Source organism: Gallinula chloropus, assembly GCF_964237585.1.
Source record: "Gallinula chloropus genome assembly, chromosome: 15".
Classification (NCBI taxonomy): Eukaryota; Metazoa; Chordata; class Aves; order Gruiformes; family Rallidae; genus Gallinula; species Gallinula chloropus.
The window spans coordinates 11,446,344-11,470,794 of NC_140100.1; the positions used below are offsets into that span (position 1 = coordinate 11,446,344).

A 24,451-nucleotide genomic window follows, 5' to 3' on the forward strand; every position below is an offset into this window, starting at 1 on the left:
TCCAACATAAATCCATCATAATCAAATCCAGTTGTGACATGTGCTGGAAACGAACCTTTAAACAGCACAAGCTAGCACTTGTCATGAATACCATGTCCTTTTATGTCTGTGGGTATAGGAATATGTCTGCACGTGTTTATGTATAAACTTTAAAAAAAATTAGGCTTAAGTTGATATATATCAACTTATCAGTACCCATGAACTGTATGTGTTTGGTTTTCTCTTCCCCAATGCAGGAGAAGCTAGCAGCACTTGAGGCAAGTATTGAGCAGCGACTGAAATGGGCAGGAGGTGCCAATCCTGCGCTGGCCCCAGTCTTGCAGGATTTCGATGCCACCATTGCTGAAAGAAGAAGCCTTGTGCTGAAAGAGAGTCAGAGAGCGAGTCAGGTACGTGAGGACAGGACACTGACTGGGTAGATGTGTGCTCTGTATGTCCCTCTTGAGTTATAAAGAAGGGGCTTTTCCTCCTCAGCATCTGATGAGCAAACAGAGCTGTAAGTAAGTACTTCTGGGCATCCCTTGTGGGGATCCCACTTGAGAAGCAAGATGCATAGTCTCTGGGGGAATAGCTGCAGGGTCGGATGGCCCCAAAGCGATACCTCTGCTGTGAGAGAGCAGCTTGACTGCTGCTGTATTTAGAATTCTCCCTTCTAAGGACACAAAACAAATGCAGTTTGTATGATAGTTTAATTGGAATACATTTTCTCCTCTTGCTTTGGCTTTCAGGTGACTTTCCTCTGCAGTAACATCATCCACTTTGAAAGCTTACGTACCAGGACAGCAGAAGCCTTAAACCTGGATGCTGCATTATTTGAGCTTCTCAAACGCTGCCAGCAGATGTGCTCATTCGCGTCGCAGTTCAATAGCTCAGTGTCTGAGCTGGAGCTGCGCCTGCTGCAGAGAGTGGTGAGTCCAGGGGAAGGGGAAATAGGTAACAGAAAGGTGTTGCACTGGGGCCAGAAGAAACCCAGACATAGATACAGACTGGGAGAAGAGCTCCTGGAGAGTAGCCCTGCAGAGAAGGCCTGGGTGTCAGGGTGAATGAGAAACTTCCCATGAGGCAGCAGTGGCTCTTGCAGCTCAGAAGGGTGATGGGCTCTCTGCTCTGCCCTCATGAGGCCCCAGCTGGAGTCTTGTGTCCAGAGCTGGGGCCCCAATACAAGAAAGATGTGGGACTGTTGGAGAGGGTTCAGAGGAGCCACAAAGATGATCAGAGGGCTGGAGCAGCTCCCCTATGAAGAGAGGCTGAGGGAGCTGGGCTGGTTCAGCCTGGAGAAGAGAAGGCTGCGGGGGGACCTCATTGCAGCCTTCCAGTCCCTGAAGGGAGCAGAGAAACAGGAGGGAATCAGCTTGTTCAAAGGGTAGATAATGGCAGGACAAGGGGGATGGAGTGAAGCTAAAGGAAGGAAGGTTTTTACAGAGAGAGTGGTGAGGGGCTGGAACAGGCTGCCCAGAGAGGTGGTGGGTGCCCCATCCCTGGAGGTGTTCAAGGCCAGGTTGGATAGGGTTCTGGGCAACCTTGTGTAGCTCCAGGCCTGGAGGTTGGTGTCCCTGCCTGTGGCAGGGGGGTTGGAGCTCTGTGATCCTTGGGGTCCCTTCCAACCCAGCCCAGTTTGGGATCCTATGATTCTATATAGAACTGCTGTGATGGTGAGCTTACATCATGAGTTCTAAACTAATGTTGTGTGAACCTTCTAAGGGGCTGGGAAGTACAGAGCTCGTTCCACTGGTGGCTGAACATGCGGCTTTAGCGCCAGCACAGCCACGGACTTGGGCTCTGGGTACAGATACAGGAGTGTCTCTCTTCCTTTCAGGGCACCGGCCTGGAACACCCCATCGGCAGCTCGGAATGGCTCCACTCTGCTCACAAGCAGCTGACCCAGGAAATATCCACCCAAAGAACAGTACAGACAGAGAGAGAACAGCAAATAGAAACAGTCTGTGAGACCATCCAGAATCTGGTGGATAGTATTAAAACTGTGCTTACAGGTCATAATAGGCAACTTGGGGATGTCAAACATCTCCTGAAAGCTATGGCAAAGGTATGCTGCACACTTCAGGAGGCTTATTGCTCCAGATCACACCAGCAGAGCTAATGGCTGTTACTATGTGCTTTCTAGAGTGTTGAGAAACAGGATATGGGGTTCAAGACCTGGACTCTTAGAGATGAGATTAATTTTATAAAGCCTTACTTCTCCAGTTAGGCTCATCAGGCTTTGGTCAAATTAAACCTTGTTCTCATTTGGCAATTATTTGTGTTTACAAATCCCCTCTTGGCTCTTGATCAGTAAAACATTTGATCCCTTTCAAATGTATTTCCTTGAAACATTACCTACTAAAAATCCCAGTTATGTGCTGGTAGCAAAGTCCTGTGGTGGCTTTTTTTGGTTTCTTTTCTTTTGGTTTTAAATTGTTTGGAAGCGGCAGTGCTGAGGAACGCACAGGCTGACTCCTGTCCTTATCTCTGCCATCAGAGTGCTTCCAAAGAATGTTTATCAATAGGGTGATAGGTGCTTTGTATAAATATAAATATATATATGTATTTGCCACGGTTGTGTGGCAAACTGTGGGGCTGGGAAGGCAGAGGGATGCTGGGCTTCCCACTCAGCCAGCGCATAGCAATTAATTGGCCTTCTTGCATGTGTCTGTTACAGGATGAAGAAGCGGCTTTGGCAGATGGTGAAGATGTTCCCTATGAGAACAGTGTTAGGCAGTTCTTGGGCGAATATAAATCGTGGCAAGATAATATTCAGACAGTTCTGTTTACGTTAGTTCAGGTTATGGGCCAGGTCCGCAGTCAGGAACACGTTGAAATGCTGCAGGAAATAACCCCCACCTTGAAAGAACTAAAAACCCAGAGCCAAAGGTAAGGAAGTCACCCTCTCTCAGGTGAGGCCGTCTCGCTCATCCCTGGCAGAAGCAGAGCATGCCGTACTGCTCCGGTGGTCCTCAAACTCTTCTGCCAAATGTCAGTTTTCCTTTTGAGCTGTCAGGAAATCAAGCAGCTGCATGAATATTTATCAACTCTGTTCTGTTTCCCAGTGTCTACAATAACCTGGTGGGGTTTGCATCACCCTTAGTCACGGATACATCCAACGAGTGCTCCAGCCCAACATCGGCTACTACATATCAGCCAACCTTTGCTGCAGGTAGTACTAGGAAAAGCCCAAATGTTACATTGATACTGGAGAGGGGATCACAATTTTAATTAGATTTTGAAATAGAGACAAAAGCCTACAAAATTCAAGTCATTGGTGCACAATACCAAAAGACCACTTGATCTCATAGCCTTCAGGATTTGGAGTCACTCCACAAAGGCCACGATACGTGGGGTGTCTTGTCACTGTGTTAACTGAGCTGTGGTCTCTGAAGTTGGTGTTACAGTGTAGAGCAGCTTTGGAATTAACCTCAAAATGCATTTGTGTTCACAAAACTGTCTTTACAGTTAAAAACATCAATTGAGTTTCTCATGAGAGTGGGTTTCTTCCTTTTAGAGGCTTATTTTGCTCTCACTATTTGGACTAATCAGGTTCCTGATTTCTCTCAAGAACAAGAATTGCAATTTCTAACTCCATAGAGTGATAGAATTGGATGTTGGGAGCCTGTGAAAACTTGCTTAGTATAACTTAAATGTTATGCAGCAGAACAAAGCTGCTTGTCTTTGAAGTGAAAGAAATTAGCAGAGAGGAACTGGGGCAGTTTAAAACACCAGTTTAAAACGTGTTTGTACAGAAGTACCGATAGCTGCATCTGATACACATTTCACTGTGCCTTTTCTCACATCTGTAGTTTGTTCTCTTCAGTACTTTAAGCACTTTGAACTTCCTCCACAGCCGTTCGCAGCAACACGGGGCAGAAAACTCAGCCTGAGGTGATGTCGCAGAACGCAAGGAAGCTCATCCAGAAGAACCTCGCCACCTCAGCGGATACTCCTCCCAGCACAGCCCCAGGAACTGGCAAGAGTGTGGCCTGTAGTCCCAAAAAGACAGCCAGGGACCCTAAAACAGGAAAAGGTAAATTCAGGGCTTAAACAACCACCGCTCCCTAAGCAGCCCCACACCCCGCTGCTAAGGACAGCGACAGCGATCCCCAACCACCTCAGGGGGAATGTAACATTGACCCAGTGTTGTTTTGTGCCTCCAGCCGTGCAGGAAAGGAATTCGTATGCAGTTAGTGTGTGGAAGCGGGTCAAAGCCAAGTTAGAGGGCCGAGATGTGGATCCCAACAGGAGAATGTCTGTTGCTGAACAGGTGAGTCACACTATAGCATTGCTGTGCTGGTCCTTGCTCTGAGCAATGGCAGGCAGCTGTGTGTGTGCCTGCTGAAGGACTGCAGTCCTGTTGTGATGGGGGGTTCTTTCTGAGGGCTGTGATTTAAATCCCAGCACAAATCAGGGCACGCTGCTGCCTTGATTTGCTGCATGTCTCTTCTTGTCAAATGCTTTTGTTTCCTAAGTCATAGGTTTATACAAACATGTTTTGCCCTTTAGAAATCAGCAGGCTCCCTACACCTGTCTGAAGGATGGAACACATCTGTGCTTACTAGCACAGCACAGCCATACGCCTGTTTACCATAAGGGCATTAGTGAACCTGAAAGTCCATTTAAATTCATGGAAACCCCAAATTGTTTGGGTGGGCAGGGCCCTCAGCCTCCCAGTGCCCCCCCTGCCATGGATCCCTGTCAGGGATCCAGGGACAGCCCCAGCTTCTCTGGGCACCCTGTGCCAGGGCCTCCCCCCTCCCCAGGAAGGATTTCTGCCTCCCAGCTCCTCTCCAGCTGCCCTCCTGCAGCTCAGATGATGTGGACTGTCCCCAGGGTAGGAGCTATGGCTGGGACAATGCGTGATCTTTCTTTGCCCCCCAGTACTTTCTTTGCACCTGGTTATTGAGGTCAGGTTTGCAGTCACTGCAGGGTTTTGTCTGCTGAAGTTTGGTATTTGCAGGTGACATTGGCCAGTAAATGTTACAATCACTTAAAGCCTTTAAGAAAACAGTTAGCTTATTTTAATTCCTTGTTTGACCTTTTTAATAGGTTGACTTTGTGATTAAGGAAGCAACTAATCTAGATAACTTGGCTCAGCTGTATGAAGGTTGGACTGCCTGGGTATGAGTAGGGCGAGCGCAGATCAGTCTGGTTCAGCGAGGTCAGACATCCACCAGAATCAACTCGGCCTCAGGCATCCGTAGCCGCACCACAGTCGGTGGTGATGAATACTGGGGCTTAATCTGAGGAAACCTAGGAAATCTCGGTGCACTGGGAAGTGAATCCTGCAGGATAGCTGCACTCAGGGATACGCTACACACAACGGTCTGCAACCCCCACGGTCAAGGGTGAAAGCTCACCGCTTGAGCACCACGGTTTGTCTTTCTGCTACGGAAGAACTGCAAACGTGTCGGGGGGGGGGTCAGCTGCAGAAAGCAATCGGGATGCTACAAACCGCAGAGCGATTTGGGACTCAATTCCACCTGACCCTGTGAACAATTCAGGAAACACCGAACCCTGTTCAAAGAGAAACCGAAAACAATGGGGCCATGAAGAAATCACAGCAAAGGAAGATTTGATGCGTTCGGATTCTTGGTACTCTTGTTGCGTGGCAACAGTGCTGGTTGGGTCGACCAGTCCGGACGGAAAAAAGGTTGCAAAACGTCAACTTCAGAAATGGACTGAAAGCAAAGAGCTGTACATCAGATCTACGCTGCATTGGAAGAACTTCTGAGATAGAAGAAAAAGCCTTTGTTCTCTTCTTCTTCTCCCTTTCCTCTCTCCTGTCTCCCCTCCCTCCCAGCCTCTCCTCGCACACGCCCCTCTTGGCTTGTTCTTGTAGGTTAGGCGTCCTTCCAATAGACCTTTTCTTTCCATCCTTCTCCTTCTCGCAGTTTAGTCAAATTAACAACTTAACATTTTGGTTGGTAAACAAAGTTTCCAAAAGCACTGAAGACACAGAACATCAACGATGACGTCTGAGCTGGACGGTCAAATGCAAAACGTGATTTTGGTTCTTTTCAAAGTCATTTCTGTGATTATTATGTACAGTTTCTCAAAATTGTCACTGTGCATCTAAAAGTAATGATTCCTCCTGGCATTTGATTTAATGTGCACTTCCCTCTGCTTGCAGTGTACACTCTTTTGTAATTCAAATTGTCCCTCCAATCTCATCCTACTGTGATTGCTGTAGTTTCTTTTGTACGACGTAGCTAAGCCAATGTAATCTTTACCTTTTTAAAAACCAGGATAGAGTATCTAGTAGAGTTTTACATTGTTGATGACAGATGAACAATAAAGTGATGTTCTGGTGGAGGTAGTGATACGCTTTTTACTTCACTTTTCCTAATCCTTTTAGTTTACACTTGTAAATGATAGTGCTTTGGTTCACAGGGATGTGTGTGGAACCCAAGGAAATGAAGGACTCTCCAATTCTGGTTCAAATAGGTCTGAAAGTTTCCTCCAAGTGATTTTTTTTTTCTTTGCCGTATTCCTTCTAGAGCCGGTTGTTCAATAATGCTTCCCTAGGGACTCTTCCAGCCAGGCTCATGGGTTTGCAATCAGTTCTGCATTCAAAGTGTGACTGCAGTCAGAAAAATCTCCCTCAGAATGGCATCTTCTTACTTAGATCCAAGTCCTGCTTGTCTGTTGTGTGCCTCAAAGGGTTCTCACTCCCTCATTGAAGCAGAACGCCTTTGGGAAAAGGCAGCTGCCTTTTCTTGGAGCAAACCAAGGCAACAGAGTCCAGCCACAGTCCTGTGCAGGAGCTGTTGGCTGAAGCAGAAATGCACCGGTGTTCCCAGCCCTGAGAAACTCTGTGTAAAAGGTTTCTCTCTCTCTGAAGTGGCTGAATTTGGTACACATGGCTGCTGAAAAACAATGGATGCCATTTTAGTCTCTTTTCAGAGTCAAACCATGCTTTAAATATAGCATTTTTCCAGTCAGAATTAGAGTATTAAGGATTTGAGCCAAGCTCCATTTAACAGTGTGGACTTGGAGCAGTTCACCCCAGTAGAAAGCTTGGCTGGTGATTTTCAGGTACCATCAATTAACACCAGGCCTAAGCACTAGAGGGACTTGTGCTATTTCAGGATTTGCACTGTGCTGCCTGCTCTGCCTCCTCAGTAGGTCTTAGAATCCCCTTTCTCCTCCGTTGCCAGTTTGTTGTGGACATGCACTTTGTGTGAGAGTTTCCAGCAGACACGCTGCCTCTTCCCATCCTGATCTGCTCAGGGAAGTCGTGGGCTCTGCAGCCCAGGATCCCCCTGCAAACGCATTCCGCTGCTGCTGCTGCCCCAGCCCGCTGCAGGAACGAGGGGTTTGCATGTTGGGGTGAAGAATGTTCATGTGCACAATGAGAGCACTTGAGGCTGTTGGTCCTTTTTTTGTTTTTCTCCAGTTAAAAGTAACCCTACAAACAGTCTGTTGGAGCAATGTAGTGACAGGAGTGTGGTGTACATGCTGTTTTGTTTCTTGGAAGCTGGGGGGGGAGGGAGGGGACAGCACACTCACCTGTGGCTCGTGTATTATGCCTCTGCTATCCGGAAATGAAACACTTGTGTGGAGATGGGTTCTTACTGAGTAATGTAATAAAGTTTTAAAGACAAATACATGTGTTCATTTCCTTCTGTGCCAAACTGCTCGTGGGTGTGAAAACTGGGGGGGAGAATTAACCCTCCCACTTTGGCCAAGTACAGCACAAATCCCAACTTGGGGAGGGATGCTACAGACTGAAGGTTGTGTAGCTGCTGCTGAGCGGACAGCTCCTCTGCTTTGGGGGTGGTGGGACTGTGGGTGTTTGTGCTTGGGGGGCTGGGGGGGACTGTGGGTGTCCGTGCTTTGGGGATGGCGGGTCTGTGGGTGTTTGTGCTTTGGGAGTGGAGGGACTGTGGGTGCCTGTGCTTTGGGCACTCATTTTCCTCAGTGAGTGCTGACAGTGTGGCAAGTCGGGGCAGGCTCAGTTAAACCTCAGCACAGACTCTGCAGGCACCTTACGTATCTGATCAGACTGTGCTGAGAGCGCATCGTCCCTTCACTTGCCGTGGTAGCACAACAGCAGACATCAGTGTAACCCAGACTGAAATCATTGTGCATGGCTGTGGGCTTTAGTACCTTGCAGGCACTTGGATCTCCCTTCACAAGACTCCTTCAGCCTGTAGTGAGCAGTGTGTGTAAGCGGTGATGTGTTTTGTCTGTGGTTTTTCAAGCCTCCATAAGAGCTCTTCCGTTCCATGGAGGTCAGTGTGCTGCTTTCTCAAGGAGAACTCGGTGGTGATGTTGGGGAGCAGAGATCCCATCTACAGCCCATGGAGGACCCCACGCCAGAGCAGGTGGAAACACCTGAAGAAGGCTGTGACCCTGTGGGAAGCCTGTGTTGGAGCAAGCTCCTGGCAGCACAACCTGCAGCCCGTGGAGAGACCAACCCACGCTGGAGCAGGTTTGCTGGGGGACTTGTGACTCTGTGGGGCACCAGGCTGGAGCAGTGTGGGCCTGAAGGTCAGCACCCCGTGGAAGTGACCCACACTGGGGCAGCTGCGGAAGAGCTGAAGCCCTGTGGGAAAGGACTTATGTTAGAGTAGTTCGTGGAGGACTGTCTGCCATGCGTGGGACCCCACGGTGCAGCAGGGGAAGGGTGCTGAAAAGGGGAGTGATAGCGAGGCTTTAGTGGGTGTCTGGCCTCCAGCCAGGGCCAAACCACTCCAGACTAATCAGAATTATTGCTTGTGCTGCTTCCTTAAGAAATGGGCTTTTGTTTGAGCTTTGCTGTGGTAGAATTACGACTCTGGAGGCAGAAAACATCAGTAAGCAGAAAACAGGACCCACAGATACTCACAGCTTTTAGCAATGTGTACATGAATTCCAAAGTTGTGCAGCAAAGCCTTTATTCCTCACACTTGAGCAACCTTGAATGAGCACGAAAAGCCCCGGGAAAGACCGAACACCGCAGAACAGACACGGTTGTGCTTTCATAGTACCAACCCCGGTCCGTCTCCTTTTCCTCTCCATGGAGCTGGCCAGCCGGGTTGGAAAGCTCCTGCAGTTGTGCGGCCAGCAGCGCTGTTTGCTGTGGCTGGGGGGTGGCGATTAACGCTGCGGAACGTTTCCATCCTACCGCGCTGCTCCGGCTTTGCAAAGGCAGGACCGCGAGCTGCTGGGCAGCCGGCCAGGCCGCGGCGGGCCAGGCAGCGGCCTGCGGAGCCGGGACCCTCCCAGGTGCTCCATCGGTCTCCCGGGCGGGCGGCGATGCGGCACCTCGAACCCGCTTCTCGTCGGTCACCTGCAACAAACGCACCGGTGCCGGGAGGGCAGCGGCTCCCGGCCCGCCGCACGCCCGCAGCGCCGGCCCCGCCTCAGGGAGCTACCGCGGCCCGAGCCCCGCCTGCGGCCTGACCAGGGCCTGCCCGGGCTGAGTGGGGCGGCGGGAGGTCACCGCGCGCCTCCGCCTCGGTCCCTCGGGCTGCCCAGCAGGTAACGGCCCGGGCCCCAACCCCACCGGGGCCGGCCAGGGCCAGGGCCAGGACCAGGGCCGTGTGGGGCCGCCTCAGGCACCGCCCCCGCCTCCCTTAGCCCCGCCCCCCGCCTCCCTCAGGCTCCGCCTTCTCTCGCAGTCGCATTGCGACGGAGGGAGGGGAGGAGGCACGAAGGCCCACGCTGATTGTGCCGCTGTCTCAATTCAAATCCCAACAGCCAACCAGCTGCCGCCGGAGCACAGTGGAAGCCTCGTGATTGGTCCACTTTGAGTTTCAAGAAGGCCAATCGGTGCCGAGAAGAGCCGCGGAGTCTATAAAAGGCGGCGGCGCTGCGCGGTGCGGGAGGGTGTGGCCGGCGGCGGTGCGAGGGGCGGCTAAGATGGCGGAGGGCGACAACAACAGCGTCTATCAGCTGGTGAGGGCTGGGGCCGCTCGCTCCTTCCAGGGCTGCGGGCGATGGAGAACCGCTCCGCTGCCCGGTGGCCGCGGAAGGGCTGGTGGCCGCTCGGCCCTCCCGGCGCCGGGCGAGGGGGCGGGGAGCTGGGCCTGCTGGCGAGGGCGGCCTCGGCCCGCGAGCCCCCGGGGGCATCGCCTCCCCGCGCCGCTTCGCCCCGTGCGGGCTCCCGTGCGGGGTGGGGCCGGCCCGCGCCTCGGGGCCTGGCGGGGGCCCGACCGCCGCTGGGGTCCTGCCTGCTGGCCGGGGCGCGGCGCCGGGCTCCAGCCGGTGTGCGGGGCAGGGCTGGCGGGCGCGACTGCGTGTCTGGCTGTCCCGGCGCCTCCGGGCACCTCTGGCTGCCGCAGCGCGGCAGGAGCCGGGTGCTCGGCCTGAGATCGCCGCGGCTGGGCGGGGATGCTGGGACACCTGCCTGAGTGTTTATCTCCGTCCTGATAAGCGGGGAAGGGGCCGCTGCTGGGGCCGCAGGGAGCCGCGGGGCCGGGGCAGGGCGGCCCTCGGGTGACCGGGCAGCGTTGTGGGAGGCGGGGGGGCTGTGGAACGAAGGCGGCGTTGGGATGAGCTCTCTTCAGTTCTCTCCGCCTGGCCCGGGGGAAAGCGATTTGGGACGGCTGCCCTCCAGCCTGACAGGCGGGCTGCTGTCAGTAGCCCTGCTGTAGAACAGACTGTTGCCCGGTGGATTTTCCCTTGGCTGTCATGTTAAACGCGGGCAGAGGTAACAAAAGCAAAAGCCTGTCATAAAATATCTTGTGGCAGAACGCAGCTGGGGGTTTTCCTCTCTCTCTGTGTGTTTATAGCATGCAGTAGATAGGATAACATGCCCAGCAGTCTGCCAGGTAGTCTTAATACTGCTTTTTTTTTTTTGGTCATGGGCTGTTGTTTTCAAGTAGGTTGTGTTAGCATCACCCATAAAACTGTACTGTCCATGGCAGCAGCGCTCAGCTGCCCTAATTGTTCTGGGGGTGTCAGGCTTCTTGCTTGCAACACTTGTGGAAGGCGGCTGAGAGTGGGACCTGCCCCGCTATCTCAGCACCGCACGTGTGTGGCTCTTGCAGCTTCTCACCTCTTACTGCCTGGGTGGAGATTGGGTCTGTTCATGTTTACCTGAGTTTTGTAATCTCTGAGATCCCCAGCCTTGCTGAGGGGAAACTATTAAGCTGGGTTAAACATGGAACACCTCAGGTGAACTGCTTAGCGAGCTGGTGCAAGAGCAGATGTGTGAGGAGGGGTGTAGGAATTAAATATGAAGAGGAGTTAAAGGCTGACTGATAGCTTTCTTGGTCAGCCTGTGGCAAAACTGCTTCCTCAGCCCAAATGTGGTCAGCAGGGTAACTTCTCTCTGCTGTGGAGTCTGGGCTTTAGCTGCCTTTTGCATAATAAAAAAAGGGTGTTGGGCAGCAACTAGAAAGTTTCGGTTTAATGTGGCAGAGTTGTCTTTGAAAATACATAAATAGGTTTCACATTGCAATTTTCCTGATGTCAGTGTTAACACCTTGAGAGGTTTTAGCTAGGCTTTACAACTTGACTTTAACTCCCTGCTGCCCTGGAGGAAGGAGTACTGTAGATGGGAGACTGGGGGAAAACTCCTTGGTGAAACCTGGGTGGAGGTATCATTTGGTCTAATAATGTATGCTGCTGCTTGGGTGGGATCTTGCCTCTCTTAGTGTTGCTGCTGTGATGTCATAACTTACTACAAAACTTAGAATGTTGTTAGTAATTTAATTACTCAAGCAGGTTTGTGTCTGGGATCTTTAATTATGACACTTATTTTTAAGCAACTTGGAGTGTGGGACTTAAACTCTTTCATTACTAACCAGACTATTGAATTTCTTCTCTCTCTGTAGGCTGCAGAAACTGCTAGCTTGGAAGAGCACTTGCAAGGATGGGGAGAAGTGATTCTGATGACAGATAAAGTCCTTCGCTGGGAGAGAGCCTGGTTTCCTCTGGCTCTGATGAGCGTGGTTTCCTTTTCTTTTCTGTAAGTAGCTTGTGGAGGGAGCCTGGAACACAGGCTGGTAGCAAACCTGTGAAGGAAATTAGCAAGGCATCTTTAACAATTCAGTAGGGAGGCTTGTATTCCAGGCTCAGTTTCTCAATGCATGTGAGCTCTGAAAAGCCTCTAGAAGAGGCAGTAAAGGGAGCAGCATCCTGCTCAGAGGGACGTGGTGCTTTCTGCAGGAGCTGCTTGCCAGCAGCATTGCTGTGTGTGTTCACTGTGCTGGGCTGTGTGTTCTTCATTGGTGTGTTCACATCCTGCCCCCATTCTCTGTATCATGCTGCTTAGTCAACTCTGGTAGTCTCCTTTGTCTTTTTTCCCCAAACCAGCAGTTCTATCACTAAGGAAAACTTGTTTCCATAGGGAAACTTCCCTATACTGCATCTTTGATGTGGTGGTTAAGGTGAGTTCAGTTGGTTTTTGCAACTCGGGATTTTTGTCAGGCTTAGCCATGAGTGTTGGTATAATTAACTTGACATAAGTGGCTAAATTTGCCAAAACTATAGACCACAGCAATGAACTTTCACCTGATAGATTGAATTTTTGCTGAACCCTCTCCTAGTGAAGTCAAAGGTGACCCCAGAGCTGGTATAAGGTGGAAGATCAGGCGGCTGCAACTGGCAGCAGGGGTGGCAGCTGTAGAGATAAGCAAAGCAGCCTGGCTAGAGATGGAGAAAGGACCCCATGGAGAACGTGAAGACCCCCAGACCGTAATATAACTGCTGATCTGCCCTGCCCTGTAAGGGGAAGGGAACTTAGATTGAATGGGTGTGACTGCCCAGGAAGGTCTTTGTTCAGGGTCCTTCTGCAGAGGCACCTGGCTGGAGCTGTTACAGCTGCTGCGCTACCCATGGGAAACTGCTGTGGGAAACCTTGGGCAAAGAAACTTCCTTAACACTGAGAAAGGAGGAGAAGGAGAGATCACAGGCAACTCGCAGCTACCAGGATGGGAGTATGTTGCCTGTCTCTGGATTGGAGCTGCAGAACAGGCTTGCTGGAGGCTCATGTACATAATGTGATAGTGGCTGAGGTGAGTCTGACCTGCTTTTTACAGAGAGGTGCCCACACCAGCTGTGGAGTTTCCTTTTGGAGTAAGAAGGGAATTAAAAAGCTGAACCAGATGAAGCAGGGATAATCAGTCTATAAAATATGTATAAATTTTATGGTCTTCAAGAGTGGTGAGGAGGATGGAAATCAAATGAAACTGAAAAGCAATTTTTAAAAGAAGGATTTTAATGAACTTCAGGGTGTTCTGTAACCAAGTCAGTGATTATATGTTGTGGTTTTACCCCAGCTGAGAGCCGAGATCCACGCAGCTGCCTGCTCTTTAAAGGAGAAGAGGAGGGGGAGAAGGGGGGTGGGGGGTGAGGCAAGGGAAGGGAAAAGGAAGGGGCAAGTAACAACCCCAAAACCAAGAAACCAAAAGCCTGTGGGTTGGGATAAGGATAGTTTACTAAAATAGCAGAAAGATAAAATAGAACAATGCTGACAGGACTTTAGAGCAAAAATCTATGAAGCTGTTGCTACAGGATGCAGTTTCTCACCGAACCCACAGCTCAGGCCGTGCCACCCAGAGCCGTCCCGGAACCCGACCGTCCCCCAAAAACCGCACGTCCTGGAGCCGCCCCTGCTCCTCCTCCCATCAGCCCCCGTTATACTGAGCAGGACGTAATTGGCATGGAATACTCTCTTTGGGCAGTTTGGGTCACCTGTCCTGGCTTCACCCCTCCTTTCTCATGAACAGAGAAACACAAAGAGCTGAGAAAGTCCTTGACTGTCTGACAGCAACTAAAACCATCAGGGTGTTATCAGCACTGCTCCCATTTTAACTCTCAAACACAGCATTGCATCCGCTGGTACAAAAGAAGTTAACTCCATCCTGACCAAAACCAGGACATTATAGCAGAAAGGATCTTGTATTGAATAATACTTGGAGGAAATAGGAGTTCAGATCCTGAATTGGTACTGTATCAAAAAGGAGCCTGAACATTCAGTGCAGGAGCACTGCCAGGTGGATAGGAAGACTGGTCCTGCCACAGAGGATGACATTTTTCTCCTTGCATTACTGTGCTGTTCAGGAAGTACTGTTCAGTGTAAACAAGCAGCACGTGGTGCAGCTGAGTGTTAGCAAACACTCAGGAGATGAGCTGGTTCCTGTCCTGTACCCATGCCATTGCATCTGCCTGGTGGCACAGGTAGTATGTAAATGCACAGTGCTGGCCTAATTGGAGCCTTGTGGCTGCCCATCCAGAACAGGTTTGGTTAGCTCTCAGGGTGACACAGCAAATGACAGCCAGACTGGGCCTGAATTCTGTGACTGATGTGGAACCAGTAATGTTAGAGCTTCCACTCTGCCTGGTGTTTTGGTGTCTCTTCACTCCCTCACCCCCCCAGTCAGTGTTAGATCCCTAGATGTTACCTCTGAGAGAGATATAATGATGAATTCTTACTTCTGCTGCCCTTTGTGGTCAGCTTGCTCCTTTGCAGCATTTTCTTGCTTGGTGCAGTAAGAAAACCCTCTTTAATTTTTCTGTATTTCTTTGCAGTAGCATTGAAGTACTTTGTGTTAGTAATAGGAGCGAATCCAATGGGTGGGTTTGAGGTTGGGCAAGAGGGTAGGGCTGCTGCTTGGAGTCCTGAGTCCTTGTGAAGAGGTGATGAAATATGTCTAGTGTTTAGCAGTCTGAGCATCCAGAAATCACTTCTCTTACCTTCTTTCTGCAGGATGATCTACTACTTGGACCCATCAGTTCTTTCAGGAGTCTCCTGCTTTGTCATGTTCCTCTGTTTGGCTGATTATCTTGTTCCTGCTCTTGCACCAAGAATCTTTGGCTCCAATAAATGGTGAGGGAAAACTTGAATTGCAACAGTTTGAGTGCAAATAAATTGTGGACTTTATCAACATGGATGTCTGACTTAAATATCAATTACACTGTAGAGTCACTGTTGTAAGAAATCAGCAGCTCTGTAATACACAGTGAGGTCACTAGCAAGGTGGACATCTGTACGTGAAAGATCACTGCTCCTTTATTGCTCCTTCCAGCAACGTGGACTTTTTTTAAAGTGTAGGCACATTCTTTGCTCTCCATTAAGGATGCTAGTTAGTTCTGCTAAACTTGTTTTAGTAATTAAGGGGTAATAGACACTGAGAACTGAAATAATGAAGCAGGGTATTGGATTGTATGTTTGGAAAGAGTGGTGGTAGTAAATACAGTGAAGAGTAACACACAGAGTATGAATGTGATTGTAAGTGAAACAGATTTGAAGACAGAAAACTGGAGAAGAACCTTATTTGAACCAAATCTTGAATTACAAGAAAACTTTAGTGTGCTGGCTTTAAGTTGGCTAGTTGATAAAAGTTCTTGTCTAATAATAAAGCAGCATAAAAGCCAAAGGAATGTATTACTTGTATCACACTGGTATTGGATTAATACCACCCCTCTTCTGGTCTGAAGGTGGTTGCTCTTTTGGGGGTCAGTTTTAGAGAGTTGGTGTACAGGCAAATGACACAGGGAATTGCTTTGTGATGCCCAGTGAAAGCAAGGGGTAAGGCTGAGGTAAGCAGATGACAGGGTGAATCATAGTCATAGATGCTGGATACTTTTTTACTGTACTATGGGATATATTTTCACCTTTCAGATGAAACCTTGAGTTCTTATTTCTGACTTTCTTGTTTTCTTCAACAAAAGGACCACAGAGCAGCAGCAGAGATTCCATGAGATCTGCTGCAACCTGGTAAAGTCTCGTCGCCGAATTGTTGGCTGGTGGAAACGTCTCTTCACACTGAAGGAAGAGAAGCCTAAAATGGTATTGAGTTCCAGGACTTCATCTCAGGAGTTTCTCTGTCTTGTTAACTGGTTTTGCTAGACACATGTCTGAGTAAGCTGGTGTATCAAACCAGGACCCAGCAGGTCTGGCTGTGACTTTACACCAGTCACATCTCAAACTGTGAGTGGCAAGATATGTGGCTTTAAACTTGCAGTACCTGGACATAGGAGCATACCCTTGATAGGAAGAGTTCTTTGGATAGGTCAGCTTTTGGAAATGCTGCTTCTTTCCAGTGTACACACTGTCCTAGAAAACCCTAGATGTCAGCAATGTGCCAGCTTAGGGATGTGAGCAGTGCTTTACCATCCCACAGACAGCTTCAGGTACTGTGTGGGGCTGCAGCTGTGGCAGTGGGGGTGACCTAGGCTGATGCTAAGGGGTATCTGCACAGAAAGGGTGTAAACCTGATGGAAATAAATGAGAACACCTGATTGCAGACTCCAGTCTGTTTTAACAAGCCAGCAAGCTGTGTGTAGGTATTGCATGTGGAAAGGACAGCAAACTGCAAGCTGGCTTTAAATGTTGAGGAGTTGCCAGGTATTGGAGGGGGCAAATTCCCAACAGATCTAACTGTTCCCTTTCTATTTTTAGTACTTCATGACCATGCTTTTTTCTCTGGCTGTGGTTGCCTGGATTGGACAGCAGGTTCACAATCTCTTCCTGACCTATCTTATCGGTGAGTGTGCGGCAGGCAAAACAGCTGTCACTTTGTTAGCTGCCTGAAATGGCATCAGCCTGGTAGAAGTTAAGTTTTCATTATGTGTGGTGACTCTTTGTTGGAGGGTTTTATTTGTCTGTTTTCAAGCAGCTGGGCTTATGGGGAGCAAGGGATTGTAGAGTGCCAGAAGCTTGTTAAAGGAGTATTAATTAAGGCTTTTTTTTTTCCCCTCCTCTAGTAAGCTTCATGTTGCTGTTTCCTGGACTAAACCAGCATGGGATCATTACAAAGTATGTTGGAATGGCAAAAAGGGAGATAAACAAACTTCTCAAGCACAAGGAAAAGAAAAATGAGTGAAGATGAAGACAACTGCTGTTTGCTCTTGTAAAAGGTTTCCATGGGAACAGTTTAAGAATTAATGTGTAATTAAGATAATAGAAATTATATTGCTCACTGGCTTTTTTTTTTTACTGGCTCCCTGACGAAGTGAAAATGTCACCGTAGCAACTGCTGTGGGCGTGTGTGTGTGTAGCTGTGCTGACTTGGGTTCTGCAGGTGATCTTTAGGTGACAGACCCTGACCTTTGATGCACGGAGCTTACTAAGTGTCTTACCAAATTATGATGCCCGTGAATAAACACCCCGACTCAAGAAACCCTACAGCTGTAGTGTGTGATAGTGTTCCTGTGACTGTGTTAGCTTCACTGAGCACTGAGTGTGTAGCTACCACAAGTATGAAAGGCAGTTCTGGAAGCGTAGGCTTCTCAGAGGCTTGTTACTACTGATCCTTGTGCAGGAGGACAATGAATAAGAGTGATCACAGCTGAGGGTACAACCCAGAACGGCTGCGGAAGGTGATCCCAGTGTCTTGCTCAACCTGTTTGCTTTTGTTTTTTGGCTGCATAGACCAGATGATCTGTTGAAAAGAGGTCTGGAACATCTCAAGTGGTAGTTCAGTTATTTACCTGTAGTGTAAACTTCAACTCGTTGCACTGAGACTGTAGGAAATGAGTTAAGGTGTGTGTAACTTTAACAGCTGATTGTTCTGAAAACTGCTGTTGTCATGGAGCTGTGTAGCACGTTTGGTTTTGACTGTTGTTTGTGTACAAAATAGCCATGAACATGCTAGGTTTGCCTCTGTAAATAAGCCTGTTTGTGCTTTTCTATGACCTCTCCTTCTTTTTTTTTTTTTAAACAGAACTTTTTTCTTTAAAAAGCTCAAACCTGTGTTAATGCATTTTACTGTTCTGAGATGTCTCCAGTGTGTATTGTAACTGTTGAATAGGTAAATACAGACTCCAGAGGAACTTCCTTAAGGCTTGCTCTTTGAATGTGCAGAAAATGGTGTGAATACATCTCTCAATCATGAGTGGGAGCTGGGAATGGCCTTTCAGTGCTGTGTGGGGTTTGGAGCACAGCATCCTGACAGAGGAATGCCATGTGTGTGGAATGGTGCCACCTCTGCCAGCGCTGAGGGGCTGCTGGCAGCCCCTGCTGCAGGGGGAAGGGCTGTGTTGGTGTCTGGCGGCCTCAACTTGGGTTGGTGACTGGTTTGTGCAGGCACCACGAGGCTGCTGGGGCAACGCTCAGCGTTACCGGGGCTGGCAGAGATGGGGGGGGGGAGAGGCAAGCAGTGCGTTGCCGTGTCGGGGCCGCGCTGGCGGCAGCTCCCGATCAGGGCAGGAGCCGCGTTCCCGGTATGAAGCGAAGAGTCGGTGGAAGCAGCCGGGGCGCTGGGCGCAGCTTCGTCCCGGCCGGACCCGTCCGCGCCGGAGCGGGACCCGAGCGGCTCGTACGTCCCTCGAGCGCCTCCTGCCCCGTGAAGGCGGTTACGGGGGGAAGGGGGAGCGCGGGCTGCAGCCCGGTCCCGCTCCCCGCGCAGCCGGGCTCTGGCCGCCCCGGCCTCACCTCGTCCCGCCCCGCCGCGTCCTGGTTGCCATGGGAACGCGGGCGGCCCCGTCGCTCCGGAAGCGCGATGGCCGCTCTCGGCCAATAGAAACGAGCGGTCTCAGCGCGCGGCTCCTCCCGACTGGGACGCCAGCTCTCGCGAGAAGGCGCGGCGCGTGCCTCCTCGCGCCCATGGCCCTCCCATAACACCGCGCGGGTGCCCGGCCTCTTCCTTTTCCGCCATCTTGCCGTACCGGTGAGTGGGGCCGCCGCCGGGTCCCGGCCGCCATCCGCCGCCTCCCGGCCCCATCCGGGCCCCGCAGCCGCCTCTACCCGCCTCGTCGGGGCCGCCTGGCCGCGCTCGACCCTCTCGGCCCGTTTTGAGCCGCCGGCGTCTCCCCCAGCGCTCCATGGAGCCTCCGGAGCGGAGGGTGGGGGGACGCGCCCTCCCGCCTGCGGCTCCGCTCTCCTCAGGGGTGCGGGGCGGCGGCCGGGCTTGGGCCGCAGTTGTGGGGCGCTGGGCCGGGCCGCGGAGCCCGCGGGCTCGAAGGAGCGAGGGGTGCGCGGCGAGGCGCGGGAGGAGGTAGCGGAGGGTTCGGGGAGCGGGTGGCGGGCTGGGCTCCGGGGCGGGCCTGGCCGCGTGGCTCCGGGGAGGGAGCGAGCCGGCCCCGCTCCTCCGGGGCTCCCTGGCGCGGTGGCAGAGGCGCTCCGTGCGGCGGGGCCTGGCCTTGATCACGGCGTTGCAGACCCCTGCCCGGTTTCCTTCGCGGAGCTGCACTTGCAGTTTGTTCTCGCAGATCCTCCAGCGTTCGGTGTCACGTACGAGCCGGGCTCTGCCCGTGGCCGGTGCTGCATAATCGGGCTGTAAAGTGCAAAACGATTCCCCTGGGAAAGGTGTCACGCTGAGGAGAGACTGTTGGATGGCGGGCGTGTGACTTGGTCTGCGTTCTACCCTAAGAATTCTCTCTAACATCGAATGTAACTTCCAGTCTGAGATTTCTTAGGGCTAAAACGAGCCGTGGGAGCGTGTGCCGCTCAGTATTTCTGTGCTGGGAGTACTTAGCCGCCTCCCCTTTTCCCCCCAGGCACCATGGTGCGCATGAATGTTCTGGCCGATGCCCTCAAAAGCATCAACAATGCAGAGAAACGTGGGAAACGCCAGGTTCTCATCAGGCCGTGCTCCAAAGTCATCGTCCGGTTTCTAACTGTGATGATGAAGCACGGTAAGTACAGTGCTTCCTTTCTCCTCCCTGGGCTCTGTGGCTGGTGGCACAGTGGTTTTCTGGCTGGAAAAGATGCTTCAGCTGGTTTTGTACAACATAATTGTAGTGTTAACACAGCCAGGCGTTTGGTATGGGACCTGTCTGCTAATCTCTTCCAGGTTACATTGGTGAGTTTGAGATAATTGACGATCACAGAGCTGGGAAGATTGTTGTCAATCTCACAGGCAGACTCAACAAGGTAGGACTTGTCTTCCTGACTTCAGTTCTCTGGGGGGGTTGTTTAAATGGGACTCTTTGGTTGATGTTCTGTCTGCTCCAGTTCTGAAAGAATTCTTTGCCAAGAAGGTGGTGTGTATTGAATCCCTGTAAACAAGAGTAATGTCAGTGTTAGATGGGTTTTCGGGTCCTCCTTCACCTCACAGTGGGATGCTTGACTAATTAGATCTCTTTTAAATCTTGAATACATAAGACGCGTTTTCAGGGAGGTCTGTGCTTGCTCTGTGTTTCTGTCCCCTGAAAGGCTCTCTGGCTGTGGAGTGATTTCCCAGTTCCTTTGATGTTTAAGCTATCTGGGAGTCTTGACTTGTGAGACAGGAAGAGAGTTGCTCTCCATTTGATGTTTGACACCTGTAAATGTTGAGAAGACAGCCCTTCCTGCTGCTGCTAGATGGGCTTTGCTTGCAGCTGGGGGAAAGTTGAGTGGAGTGTAATTAGTGATTTTTAAGTTCTTGAGGCATATGAAGTGTATTGGGGTGTGTTTTGGAAAGTTTTTTAAGTGCTTTTGTCTCAAAATAAGGAGCTGCACAGTTCTGTGGTGACTTGCTGTGCGTTGCTGCCAGTTAAGCTGTGCAGGTGAGAGGAGGCTCTAGTGAAACAACAGAAGAATGGATTGGCCAAATTACTGCTGGAGGCTCTCTCTATCGTGGGCAGCTGAAAATTCCTTGAGTGAATTAGGCAGAAAACTCCTGACACCACCCAACTCACTAGTGTTACTGCCTGTGAAAAGAACAGGGCATGCTAGGCTTGGGTATGGTGTTCCTGACCTCTCCTGGGTGGTTTTGTGACAGATCCCGCAGGGTGCAGCTGGATGTAACGTTTCTCTCAACAGTTACAGCAAGGGAACAGTTGTTTGGTTCAGCAAAGGGTCCATCAGTACAGGAACTGTACCTCTTGGATGTTTATTGATTATTTGAGATAAAATACTCAGATAATTGGATCCAGCAAGGTAACTGGGAGTGGTGGTAGTGCTGTGGTTGTGGTCAGTGGATAATACAACTAACTTGAAAACTTCGGGAACTTTTAAGCATGTTTATTTCTGCTTAAAACCTCACTAGGGGTGGTTAGAAGTAGAATATCCCAGAGTAACTGGGACATAACTGTCTCATAGCTAACTAGGGACAGTTAGAAGTAGAATATCCCAGAGTAGTCTGAGGGTTTCTTGATGAATTTGGATGCTCAGTGATCTCTGGTAGTTCACAGTATGCTTCTGTTGGTTTCTCTTCACCAGTGGTGTCAGTTGCTCTGGGTGGGGAGGCAGCAGCTAGGCTAAGGAATTAAGGGCTGATAGCTGTGAGAGAGTCTCAGCTTAGCTGGGACAAGCACTGTTCATGCCCTGGGAAGATGCTTCTTGGTACTCTGACATTGGTGGTTCAGGTATTTTTGGCAGCAGAACTCCATATTCTGTTGAGTTGAAATCACAAATGTACAAATGCTGGTTATTTAGTTGTCTGGTTTGTAACTGGATTCTGTTTTACAGTGTGGTGTGATCAGTCCCAGATTCGATGTTCAGCTGAAGGATTTGGAAAAGTGGCAGAACAACCTACTGCCCTCACGTCAGTTTGGGTGAGTATGGAGAAGAGTTAAACCTCTGTGTGTGTGTGTGTGTGAGTACACTCTCAGGCTGCCTGAGCTAGGGTCACCTCACACCTTTCCCCTCTGATCAGTCTGGAGGTGGGCACCAGCCTGAAAATCCATCTTCTGCATGTGCCCTCTTTTAACTGCTCTTGGGGGGACACTGCTGAGAGAGGACATGTGTCTGCCTGGCTTTGGGACGTCCTGCTTGCACCAGGAAAATCAAACTTGGACCTGTTTTGGTTTTAATAATGACACTTGTAGATGGGAGGAGTCGTCATGCAGATTGCCAGGCCGCTGGCAGTTGGTCATACTGCTTTAAATTAAGCTTCTTGATTGTGTATAAATTGATGAGCTGTACAGTGATGAGAGGTCAGAGCCTCTGTTGAACAAACCCCCACAGCACTTAAAATGCTCCTATTATGCACTGTGCTGTTTCTTCACAAAATTCGAGGTCCTGGAGCGAGTGCAGAGAAGGGCAGCCAGGCTGGGGAAGGGGCTGGAGGGCAAATCCTCTGAGGAGCAGCTGAGGGAGCTGGGGGTGTTCAGCCTGGAGAAGAGGAGGCTGAGGGGAGACCTTATCCCCACCTACACTGACCTGACAGGAGGGTGCAGAGAGGTGGGCGATGGTCTCTTCAGCCAGGGGACAGGAGATGGGACAAGGGGAAATGGCCTCAAGCTGGGCCAGGGCAGGTTTAGATGCACATTAGAAAAAAATTTTTTACTGAAAGAGTTGTCAGGGCCTGGAACAGGCTGCCCAGGGAGGGGGTTGAGTCACCTTCCCTGGATGTGTTCAAAAAAAGGGCTGATGAGGTACTTAGGGATGTGGTTTAGCATAGGATGGGAATGGTTGGACTTGTTGATCTTCAAAGGTCTCTTCCAACCTGGTGATTCTGTGATTCTGTAAAATTCACTGAGTCAAGAGTAATAAAGCTCAGCACAGCAGGGTGACAGGGCTGGAAGAGCCTTGAGGGGCTCAGCCAGTGTGCCACAGAGGCAGGATGGACAGCTCCATGTCCCTTCTGCTCTCAGAGCTCCAGCAGTGAGCTGTGTGCCAGCGTTGCTCGCTAGCGTGTGCTGTAGATGTTCAGGAGTGTTTGTGGAGCGCTGGGCTGGGAGGTTGTGGGATGTGAAGCTGTGTGGGTGAAGCGTGCTGCCAATCCGAGTGTTGGTGTTGGCAGTGACTGTACTGTGTCCGTGTCAGCGCGGAGCCAGGCACTGGTCTGCATCTGTGCTCAGGACTGAGACACAAAGCTGTTGAGGGGTGTCTGTCACCCCCGTGTCTCTACCTGCTCTGAAGTTAAGTGTCTGCTTAAAATAGGGGCAGAGGGTTGCTGCTGCCATGGCAGAGAGTGTGCAGGAAACCTTCTTGCTGAGACTGTAGCAAATACTTGGCAGACAGAAGCCTGTAAATCCCCTCTGCGTGCTGCAGAGTTGTGCTTTGGGGGGGAGCTTCTCACTGCTCAATAACCAGCACCCATCAGGCCCATCCCTACAGCAACAGACCTGAAGCAGGTGCTGTCAGTGTAGAGTGAGAGGATAAACAGCCCTTTGTTCTTTCTTAACAGGTACATTGTCCTGACGACCTCGGCTGGCATCATGGACCACGAGGAGGCGAGGCGAAAACACACAGGAGGCAAAATCCTGGGCTTCTTTTTCTAAACCTTGTAAAAAAAGAGGATACTAATAAATTGTTCAAATGGACTCTGGTGTTCCCAGTCAGTAATTAATGACTTCTGATGCTGCCTGGGGTAGTGCCTGGAACAGGCAGCGCTTCACTAGTGCTACAGTTCCGTCTGTACCGCAGATGATGTGTGGGATCCATGCCATCCCTGGGCACAGCTTTGATTTCTGTTAATAATACAACTTACTGTCAGTAACTCCCCCTTGGGTGACAGCTACAGGTCACGGCACAGAATGGTCTCAGCTGGAAAGCTCCAAGGTGAAGGGGTGTAGTCCTCTGTCACGTGGTGGGATTGCTTCTTGGTTACTAGATACTCCTGGATCCTTGGTGACATGGATGTGACCATTCACCTTCCAGCTAAATAATGGAAAACACCCTTTGGAACATCAGCTTTGGGCAGGGTAGTTGCTGTGCAGCTGCTTTACGTGTTGCAGTGAAGATGTAACTCGGGGATTTCTTTAGTTACCTGCGGGTAGTAACTGTTTAGTACTGAATGAGTTGTTGGTCTTTGTTTCAGGCAGCTGATGCGTGACAGCATCATGTGTTTGATGATGCAGAAAAGTCAAGCCCTTTCTTCCGGAGCAGTAGAGAGAGCAGAGACTCCAGCAGAAGAGCTGCTTGCAGATGGTAGAGAGTGGGAAGGAAGCATCTGCGGGGCCGACTGCACTGTCCTTCCAGAGCTGCTGGGAATGCTGTGCCTTACCTCGCTTCGTTGGGAGCCTTTGTTAGGAGGGAGCCTCTTGAAGTGTAGCAAGCCCGTTGCAGCTCACTGTAAAACACTTGAACTTGTGGTTCTTGATACAAACAGTTGGAAACAGTTGGTGATCTGTCCTGCTGGTACAGAGTGGCTCAAGGTAGAAGCCGTGTGCCTTGAAGGCTGTATGGCATTGCAAAGCTTTTCAGGGAGCCTTGGGGTGGAAGTGCTGGTCCTCAGGCACAAAGTGTTTATACTTCATCATAGCCATGTAACCTGCCCAGCTCCCTCTTTTTCTGGAGAAAAGGAGATATTCCTTGTTAAGCACACAGTTCTTAATCCTTTGTAGATGGCTGATGATGTGAATTGTTGAGGAACAAGGCAGTGGCAGCAAACTGTGAAAGAATATTTAGAGAATCCTTCTGGTGATGCACACTGGCTCCTGCACTGGGGTTGGAGCTTGGCTGGGAAGAACAGGGTGAGGAAGGCTGAGGGACTGGGTTACCTGGGTTATGCCAGTCACACACAGGTTATGGTCCCGAAGTCTGGGTTGCAGATGGCATCAAAAATTCCAGTGTGACCAGGACAGTTCTGGTGTGATTTGAGACAGAAATTTGCTTAGCTGGAGAGGAGACCCATATGCAGAGCCACAGAGCAGTCACAGAGTCAAAAGGTCTGTCTTGGCCCCTTATTGTCAGGTCCAGCTGCTGGTTCCAGCGAGG

General features: G+C 50.5%; 3 protein-coding genes across 3 annotated transcripts in view; all 3 read left to right on the forward strand.

Annotated features, from left to right (window-relative positions):
• The window catches only part of SMG1 (SMG1 nonsense mediated mRNA decay associated PI3K related kinase), a gene marked incomplete at its 5' end in the record, with an annotated part of 65,403 nt that extends 57,960 nt beyond the window's left edge, over positions 1-7,443 (forward strand). The window contains 8 exons of the mRNA XM_084271014.1: positions 237-389; positions 729-908; positions 1,817-2,044; positions 2,657-2,868; positions 3,045-3,151; positions 3,836-4,015; positions 4,146-4,252; positions 5,035-7,443. Coding sequence (XP_084127140.1) covers positions 237-389; positions 729-908; positions 1,817-2,044; positions 2,657-2,868; positions 3,045-3,151; positions 3,836-4,015; positions 4,146-4,252; positions 5,035-5,112 — 1,245 coding nt within the window. The 3' untranslated portion in view covers positions 5,113-7,443. The remainder of the gene's footprint in view (positions 1-236; positions 390-728; positions 909-1,816; positions 2,045-2,656; positions 2,869-3,044; positions 3,152-3,835; positions 4,016-4,145; positions 4,253-5,034) is intronic.
• Positions 7,444-9,834: 2,391 nt separating this feature from the next.
• Positions 9,835-17,701, forward strand: ARL6IP1 (ARL6 interacting reticulophagy regulator 1; the record flags this gene model as incomplete). Its single annotated transcript, XM_084271317.1, has 6 exons — positions 9,835-9,870; positions 11,754-11,887; positions 14,630-14,749; positions 15,595-15,712; positions 16,325-16,409; positions 16,630-17,701. The coding sequence occupies 6 exons, from the start codon at positions 9,835-9,837 to the stop codon at positions 16,746-16,748; spliced, it is 612 nt and encodes a 203-aa protein (XP_084127443.1). The 3' UTR covers positions 16,749-17,701.
• An 812-nt stretch (positions 17,702-18,513) lies between these two features.
• On the forward strand, positions 18,514-23,055 carry RPS15A (ribosomal protein S15a). The gene is made up of 5 exons (XM_084271141.1): positions 18,514-18,533; positions 19,363-19,500; positions 19,659-19,738; positions 21,257-21,342; positions 22,920-23,055. Exons 2-5 carry the CDS (start codon positions 19,368-19,370, stop codon positions 23,011-23,013), a joined length of 393 nt encoding a protein of 130 aa, XP_084127267.1. The 5' UTR covers positions 18,514-18,533; positions 19,363-19,367; the 3' UTR covers positions 23,014-23,055.
• Positions 23,056-24,451: the final 1,396 nt, after the last annotated feature.